Source organism: Idiotropiscis lumnitzeri, chromosome 4, assembly GCF_059441095.1.
Source record: "Idiotropiscis lumnitzeri isolate Australia: NSW breed Sydney's pygmy pipehorse chromosome 4, RoL_Ilum_1.0, whole genome shotgun sequence".
Lineage (NCBI taxonomy): Eukaryota > Metazoa > Chordata > Actinopteri > Syngnathiformes > Syngnathidae > Idiotropiscis > Idiotropiscis lumnitzeri.
The window spans coordinates 9,244,246-9,253,336 of record NC_142394.1 but is presented as its reverse complement, the minus strand read 5'-3'; the positions used below and the strand labels follow the sequence as shown (position 1 = coordinate 9,253,336).

The 9,091-nt window shown below is 42.6% G+C and overlaps 1 protein-coding gene across 1 annotated transcript; it reads left to right on the top strand.

Moving 5' to 3' along the window:
* Positions 1-2,281: 2,281 nt before the first annotated feature.
* lrit3a (info leucine-rich repeat, immunoglobulin-like and transmembrane domains 3a) lies at positions 2,282-8,438 on the top strand. The gene is made up of 4 exons (XM_088295143.1): positions 2,282-2,572; positions 3,400-3,866; positions 5,007-5,312; positions 6,379-8,438. The coding sequence occupies exons 1-4, from the start codon at positions 2,457-2,459 to the stop codon at positions 7,401-7,403; spliced, it is 1,914 nt and encodes a 637-aa protein (XP_088151269.1). The 5' UTR covers positions 2,282-2,456; the 3' UTR covers positions 7,404-8,438.
* The last annotated feature ends 653 nt before the right edge of the window (positions 8,439-9,091 follow it).

The following is a 9,091-nucleotide window of genomic DNA, read 5'->3' as shown; positions in this document are numbered from 1 at the left end:
CAAGTGTCCATTCCAATGATTATTTATCAAGACGCAGCTCGACTTTGGCTTCTTGTGAGGGATGAGGCCAGTCAGGTCATAAATCACATCCAAAATTACACTTTGCACTCTGTTGCCAGACAGAAAGTTTGCACGCACGTGGCACATGGACGAGATATTACATTTACAATTTGGTTGTTTATCGAGTAGTGTCCGATTTTAGCAGGTGTATTTGTAGAAAACGAGAAGCCTTTTTCTTTTCAAATTCTTAGAATGATGGATTTTGACTAACCCGGCGTTTTATCACCTATTAAATAAACGCCAAGCCAAACCCAAAACCCATAACACAAAAAAAATAAAATAAAATAACATAACCCAGTCCTTATAGCACCATGCACACAAATGATCTGCTCATCAGCAAGCTCTGAAAAGCCTGACAATGATCCTGATCATTGGAATCTGGTGTGTTGGAGAAGAGAGACATCTAAAACGAACTGGATGGGGGCCATCAAGAACCAGGTTTAGGCAACCCTGACCTGAGCCTTTCCCTAAGACCTGCCCTAACCTCAGCCCAAAACCCCTAACTCTAAACTACGACACTACTCCTTACCCTGACTTCCCTAAACTAACCTCACTTTTTATTATTATTATTATTATTTTTTTAAATGTATTAAGATTATTATGGAGTGGCACGACTGGTTAGCTCAATGGCCTCACATTGAGAGACAACAGTGGTCGTGGGTTCGATCCCGGCTCGGGCCTTCCTGTGTAGAGTTCGCATGTTCTCCTCGTTCGTGTGTGGGTTTCCTCCGGGTACTCCGGTTTCCTCTCACATTTCAAAAACATGCATGGCAGGTCGAGTGAACACTCTAAATTGCCCCTAGGTATGAGAGTGAGCGTGGATGGTTGTTCGTCTATGCCCTGCAATTGGCTGGCAACCAGTTCAGGGTCTCCCCCACCTACTGCCCGAAGACAACCTAGTGAGGAGAAGCGGGACAGATAATGGATGGATGGATATTATTATTATTATTTTAATCAGTGCCCATGCCAGAGCAACATTTTGAGGTAGAGCATTACTTCTTGAACCTAAACTTGCCCATGCCTGTTTTAAACTTGTATTTTTATCAAATGAATCTGGGGGTGGCAAATTCACCCTCTATGATTAAGTACAAGTACAGCGGTTGAACCCTGCCACACATAGACAGACACACACACACACACACAACAACTCAGTTTGTGCAGGATATATATTTGCCCTGAATCAGAGGACCCCTAGTCGGCTCCTTGCTGAAGCCATGAGGAGACAATTCACTGTCCAAAAGGTCCTGGAAGAGATATTTTCAGGGGCTCAGGTGGAGCAAGAGGATGAAGATGGTTCTGAAGAGGAAGATGAGAAGAAATGTAACCAAAAGGATGACACAGGAGGAAATCCCGCAAGGTGACGGAGACATTTTCATCAAACAAGTGCAGGCTTGCATTGTCTTCATCAATTTCAGACAGCAACTATGGAAGGACAACCCAATCAAATCTCACAAGGATGACTTCAGTGCCAACCAGATGTTCAGTTGCCCTTGTCCAGGAAATTTCAGCTAGGTTTCTCCACTTCCTCGCGCCACACATCGGAAAAAAATCAAAATCCTATGCAGTCAGTGTGGAAACTGTTCAGGGAGCTGAATCTTTCACTGTTTGACCTGAGGCCTCAGCTGGGGCATTCAAAAGCAAAAGCTGCCAGTTTTGACCATGGAAGTACGAGTGCAAGATAAAAGGTGTGCGCTGACAAATACATCGGCAAAGCCCATTCTCACATAACTAGCTAAATAGTTTAAGCAAGACACATTTTGTTCATTTCTTGTATTATGGGAGAAGTATTGTTATCATTCACTTCCTAAAAAAATATAAAAGACTAACCTTAGTTTGATTGTTAATTATTGACAGTTTTTTGCCCACTGAATATAATAATTTCAGAAGTAAATAAATAGTCAATTGAGTTGAATTGGTATATAACAGGTTGTTTTATACTGCAAAATAGATTTGAGATTTAAAATTCAATGAAGCTGCTTAATTTGGGGTCTTTTATAGGGTGGGTCTTTTTGGACCCGTACGACAAGGGAACTAAAAAGAATGTTAAGATCACGCAAGGGCTAGAGTAGGGATCTGCAGAGGCCTGGTGGGAATCATATAAGGGGAACCCTTTCTGGAAGTGGCTGATTACCGATTACAGGGCCTGTTGCCGAGCTTGCGTGACCCTTACAACTCAAAGAAATCCTCTGTTAATCTTGGCAAGGCTGAGGGGAGTGCGATTAGCATCTCACAGTAAGTCCATCGCCAGCCTGCCGACGCTTATGGACTTTGAAAGCGCTTTTCTTGATTGTCCGTTTATTTTTTTGGAAGGAATTATTGGAACTCATAATGAATCCTGATGTCTTTTTTCCCGATCCCTCCTAAAAGTGACTGTTTGAGGTCCTCTTGGTGTAATCATGCATCAAATCCTCCGGACGTTGGTGTTGATATTCTGCTTTAACACGGCTCGTCCTTTTTGTCCAGCCCAATGCACTTGTGTTTTCCATGGACGTAGCGATGGAACGGGAACCAGGTAACTTCTCTTCAAATGATCCTGTTTTTACGGATTTGTTAACAAAAGAAGGAATATCCTAAAAAACATGGTCTGATCTGGTTGAATTCTTTACCTGAAGTCTTGGATTTTCACAAATTCCCAATCCATGCATGTTATATGAAACATAGGTGACTGGAGGGCAACTTTCTTGCTATTCATGATGATCACATTTCCACGGGCAAATGTCCTCCAGATTGTAAAACGACACTTGCGTGTCATCGTTGATCTAGATATGGTATTTCAACGCTGTTAGGAAGTAACCAATTACAAACACTATGCTAGTGCACAGAAGTAAAAATAAGTTCAGGCAGCAAGACTTAAAATGGAGTATTGATATTTCTGATGAAAAAACGAAATTCTGTATTCTCTACTTTTTTTAAACTCTGCGGCTCGCGACATTATGTAAACAGGACTATAATAATAAAGTCAACCCATGGTAAGATATAAATTGATTGAGATCTCAGGGTCTTCTAAAGTGGAAAGAGCACCATTATGTCGAGTGTCATCTTGAAAGCCACAACTTCTGGTGTTCTGCATGTAAAGTGAAAAATGGGATAAAATTTAGTCTTTTTTTTTGCTTGATATCATTGGCTCATATTAATTTTTTTTCTTCATTGGTCCGAGTTATCAAAACCTGTGCTATAGTACATGGACAGCAAAATTAATTTTTACATGAGCGCATTTCAGAGTCTGAACTTTATTTTACATTTCCTTTAAAAACGGGAGTTAATTAAGAACTTATACTTTTTTTGTCATCTTTAGACCAACCTCTGTACGACATTACGCATTTACTTTTCTATTCACAGGTCTGTGCTCTGCAACGACCCCGACATGTCCGACATCCCTGTCAACGTCCCGGTGGACACCGTCAAGCTCCGGGTGGAGAAGACCGCTGTCCGCAGAGTGCCGACAGAAGCGTTTTACTACCTGACGGAGCTCCGTTACCTGTGGATCACGTACAACTCGATCACCTCGGTGGACACCGGGAGTTTCTACAATCTCAAAGTGCTGCATGAGCTGAGGCTGGACGGCAATGTGATTTCTGTGTTTCCGTGGGAGTCCCTCAAGGAGATGCCCTTGTTGAGGACCTTGGACCTGCACAACAACAGACTGACCAGCATTCCCGCTGAGGCCATTCCATACTTGGTGAAGATTACATACTTGGATCTATCCAGCAACAAATTAGCCACCCTGCCCTCTGACCTCATGGATATCTGGCCACCGTTTAATGGCGAGCCGGTCACATCAAACGCCTCCCAAAAGGTGGTGCTGGGTGAGTACCAAGGATCGTGTCACGACTAGGACAGGTCAGCCTTAATTACATCCGCCAGTTGGTTCCATCAGCCTGCTCCTAAGACAGCCAAATTGGTACTAATTAACCAAACCTACAAGCGCCAAGGCACGATCAATTTAGCAAATTCTAATTAAGTGGCTGCTCAGTTCAAGCTCATTGGCCGCGAGTAATTTTTCACCCTAATTAAGTGGAGAATATTTCCAACATGGTATGCGTCATTTCTTGGTAATCCACCTCAGATTCATCCTTTTGAATGAAAAACCTCAAAGGATATTTATGAATCTGGGTTTCAAGAAAGCATGAACTAAATGAACCATAGTTTTCCCAAGCCTTGATTCTCTACTTATGCATTTTGTTCAGGAGATGCCAAACTAAGTAACTGAAGCCATCATTTTATGCCTCCCCATGGTGATTGATTCCAAAGCATGAAATGGCACCTTGTAACATACTGTTTGCTGTAATACACTCCATTCAAATACAATGTATTTGTTTCATAGCATATGCACAAAAGATCATCTTTGTAACAGGTACAAGTGTCTCCTTTATTGTTACTTCGGGAAATGTTCTCTAACAGCAGCATTATTAATGCTGATACATCATACAACCACTTTTCACTTCATTTTAACAGGGAAATGCTGTAATCTATTGACGTGGCTGGTGAGTGGCCGCACACTGAATAAAGGCCAAAGCTAGATTAGATGCCCTGGTTGACACTGTTAGGAAAGCTAATCTGGTTAAAGGGATTTGATAAACACCAGGTACATGTTTTCTTATTGTGTGCAACAGGTGCTTGCACAGTAGCTTGCTACGAATACACAATACAATACTAGCTCAAATTTTATGAGGCTAGAACGGTGATAGTAAACCACAGATCATACGATGTGGCACGGGCTATGAGTCAATTTGACGTTTTCTGCTCAGATAATTGGTTATTTACTTAAAATCACCTTTCTTCCTCTAGCGAAGAAATATTTGTTTGGTTGTGTTCCTTGAGATTTTTAAATTGGGAAATAACCCATAAGAAATGTCAAAAAAAGACAAACATTCAACCTTCCCAATCATTTGTCATGACAATTAACCTGGCGTTTCTATCTGAACTCTCCTGATTCATACTTCCAGGCCTCCAAGACAACCCCTGGTTTTGTGATTGCAAGATCTCCAAGATGATCGAGATATCCAAAATGGCAGTCACACCCGTGGTTTTAATGGACCTGTTCCTGACCTGCAGCGCACCCGAGAACCTATCTGGCGTCCTTTTTCAGCGCGCCGAGCTCGACAATTGTGTCAAGCCCTCAGTCATGACGTCTGCGACCAAGATCACATCTCCGTTGGGTAGTAATGTTCTCCTGCGATGTGACGCAACGGGCTACCCGACACCAAGCCTCTATTGGGCTCGGTCTGATGGATCACGAGTCAATAACACAGGTATGAAGCTACATTTAGTCTTTGTAGCGGTTCAAGTAGTGCGTCACTATTTCTGTAGTGGTATACTCATCTGACTTTGAGAAAGGCCAGGGGTGTCCAACTCATATCCAGCATATTTTAGGTGTCTCAATCACCTGTTATCCATTTTTGCTCCTTGTTCAAGAACAGCAAGTCGTGCAAAAAGTTCTGAAATATTGAACAGTTGGACATGCGCTTTCCAAAGTTTAGAGAAAGTCACATTAAGTTCAATTATAGTGCATTGTACTCTATAGATTCATGCTGAAAAATTTCATGCTAAAGCGAATATCCATAACTTTTTGGGACTAGTGTATTGAATGGTGACTGTTTGAATTGTGACCAGTCTAGGGTGTAGTCTTCTTTTGGACCAAAGTCGCCTGGGGTAAGGCACTTTTCGATAACAGCTTCCGTAATGGCCTGGCCTGACCTTGCTTGGCCTGGCCTCCGTTGCTTCCTCATTACAACAGGCAACAATCAATTGGAGCGGGATCAACTGAACTGTGCGAGTCGCCACTGTTTGCTGTGTGGAACTGTGTGGAGGTCTGCCACAAGATTTCACGATTACCCGAGACTCAGCCACTCGTTTTGTGGCAATTCAAAATATGTATCGCAGATGCACAAAGTGGCGACCACGCAAATTATACCCCATCAAATGCACTGAGGCTTTAACACGTTCAAAAAATCAATTTGCAGGTTTAAGCGAGTATTCAATATACATATATTGTGTTTCACAACAACACATAACCATATTTACAATTTCATATTTACATGTGGATGAGATGCTGAAGTTTGTCGTAAAAATGGTCATGGTCGACACCACGCCCATTCAGTTTAACGGGTAGTTAAAGTTAGTGGATAGCTGATTTAGGGTCGAACCGGTACAATGGGAAAGGGGCTATAGGCTTCAGCTTTCAGCTGAACAGGACAAGCGGTATAGGAAATGGATGGCTGTACGGATGTTGTAGTGGTTTAATCCTTTTACATTTTGAAAACAAATCAACAGATGGCTTCCGAGTCTTCATGTTGACGTTCTTTCTTTGCTCTACAGTACAGGAGTCACCAGGGGACGGCATTCGATGGTCCATCATGAGCGTACATGGGATCCTACACAAGGACGCTGGGGACTACAGCTGCAAAGCCAAGAATGACGCCGGTGCAGCAAAAGCCACCATTTCCCTTTCAGTGGCCGGCGTCATGAGCACCACCATCTCTCAATCGATGCCCAATGCCGGGACAGGACCGACAGCCCCAGATTGGACGTACAATCCGGGAAGAGATGTGACCATCTCCTCCTCAACCGTGCCCATGGTCCAGACAACTGCAGTTGTGCTCTCGGCCAAGCCAAAAACGACTTCTGGTGTCCAAAAGGGTTTGCTTAAGCCTGCAAAGATCCAGCAAGGCGGTGGTGGGCGAAGGTTTGTGTCGGATGAAAAAAGTAGGAAAAGCGATGCGTCAAAGTTGGTCAAAGACTTAGAGATTGTGGAGGAAACATCTGAGAGTGCGGTTTTGGTCTGGACGGCAGAAGGGCTGCCCAAGAACTCTCCCCTCACCGTTGTTTATTCACCTTACGGCGAAGATGGCGAGGATGACTACAAAAGAACAGTGGAGACTACTGCAGGCAGTGGCAAAATTCTGCTGGAGGAACTCTCACCTGGTATTAGATACTCGGTTTGCCTCGTGGCCAAGGGCAGTGCTGCCGTAAAGGACCCTTGCATTGACTTCTACACGCTGGACAACATGGAGGAGGGAGGCCAGAACCAATTTTTCATCATCATCAGCGGCATTGCCTGTGCTTTGGCGTTACCGCTCATTGGCCTGCTCCTCTACAAGATCCTCGCCCTCTACTGCAAGGCGAGCGAGGCGCCACCAGACGAAGAGGAGCTGGAGAAGGAGAGCTATGTCAAGTTCGAGACCATCACCATGAAGCAAAGGACCATGAACCCTCACCCTACTGAGCTTTGGGCAAGGAGGCCCACACACGAGTCGGAAAGGCTTCTCCTATGCTCTCGCTCGAGTATCGACTCCCAGATGACCTACAAGAGTGATAGTTCCCGGTCCGAGTATCTCTGCTGATACCAGAACGCAATGCACAGAAAGATTTTAAGTACTTAATTGCCTTTTATAAACCAGCAAAAAAAAAAAATCAGATCGAGAGGTTAAAACATATTTCAAAAGGATTAAAATGTGGTGAGCCATTCATTTGGTACCTGGGCCATTAGTGGGGTTCTATCCAACTTCATCCACCCTACAATAGCAGCCCTATAACATCATAATTATAGAAACCATCAATACCGCATAAAAATGCACCTGTGCCACAGACATAATCTGAAACAATGAAGAAATAAAATATATTTAATAACATGACAATCAAATACATCACTCACCAGAGATTGAACACATTTATGTGGGCAGATTGCTACAGTCAGGTCTTGCTAGTCAGCCTTGCTCAGATAAATAGGCAGGTGATGGCAAAATGCTAACTTTATTGTGGGAAAGCAAACTTCCCCTTTAAGGTGAATTTGAAATCTGATTGGTTAAAGAAACAGTCTCATTACTAATATTAGTTTTTTACATGGACCAACATGACTCTGAAGTTCTTTCTTCTGAAGATTAAACTCACATGACAACACATAGAGGCAGAAAATAGACAAAAAAAATGTAATACCGGAAGCAGTGCAACCAAGAGTAACACTGCGAAATGCAGAGAAAACAATCCACTATTACAATTTAGAAACAACTGTTTTGTGATTGTTATGCATGCCCTTATCCATCTTGTAGCCTTACATTTGTGGAAATCTTTTCAGTGTCACAACAAGCCAACATTTTTGTTGGACTTGTGCATATTACCAAGCAGTGTTTTTTTTTCTTGTGATATTCAATGCCAAAATGTAAAATTTAGCTATGAATATCATATGCTAGACTAGTCAAGTCATTTATTCGTAACCACCCACACCATCCAAGTATGCCTTACCTGACAAATGTTTATAGAATATGACACAACTGCAAATTTGCCACTTTTTGTCTTTATGTACACATATATACACATTATTGTTTTCAAGACTATGTTGTACATTTGTTTTAATAAAATAAAAACTTTTTCCTTGAAAATTTCCATGATGATCTCCCTGGACCCAAAAGTTTTAAAAAAAATGCCATGCTAGGGAGCATAAAGTTTGGGATTCTAGAACAATAAAAAGTGTTATTCGACCTAAAGAGTTTGGATTGAGCCTTTTCCTGAATGATGAAGAAGAAATGTGACTGCAGTGATGCCTCAAACAGCCTAAAAGTGAGACAGAGCCAACATATTACCGCATTCATTGTTCATCATTTATCGTGGGAGGAGGACAAAGAATTGTGAGAAAAGGTCATCGCTTGGGCCACTGCTGAACTAAGAGACTAATTGAGCTGCGTAAATCTTCCAGTGCTGCTCTACGAAGTTACTGGTGACTCGGGAGCTGACAATGACTCGCAGTCACAACAGCTATGAATAGAGGGTTTGCTCCCTGACATTTGCTGCTTGTTCTCTAAACAATTAAGGATAATGCGCTGAGCCCATGCCGTTCTCTAGAAATTACTCATTCCGGGAACCTCGGGGACTATTTGACACTCTGGTGTCACAAAACCAGTCTATTGTTTGTGGTATTAGTAAGTGCATGTCATTTAGGAATCGGAGTTGACCAAAGTTGAATTTGACCCTGGTGGTTCACACGTCTATCTCACAGTTCTGACGTCCAGGGTTTAGATCTCAAGCTCCGAGCCTG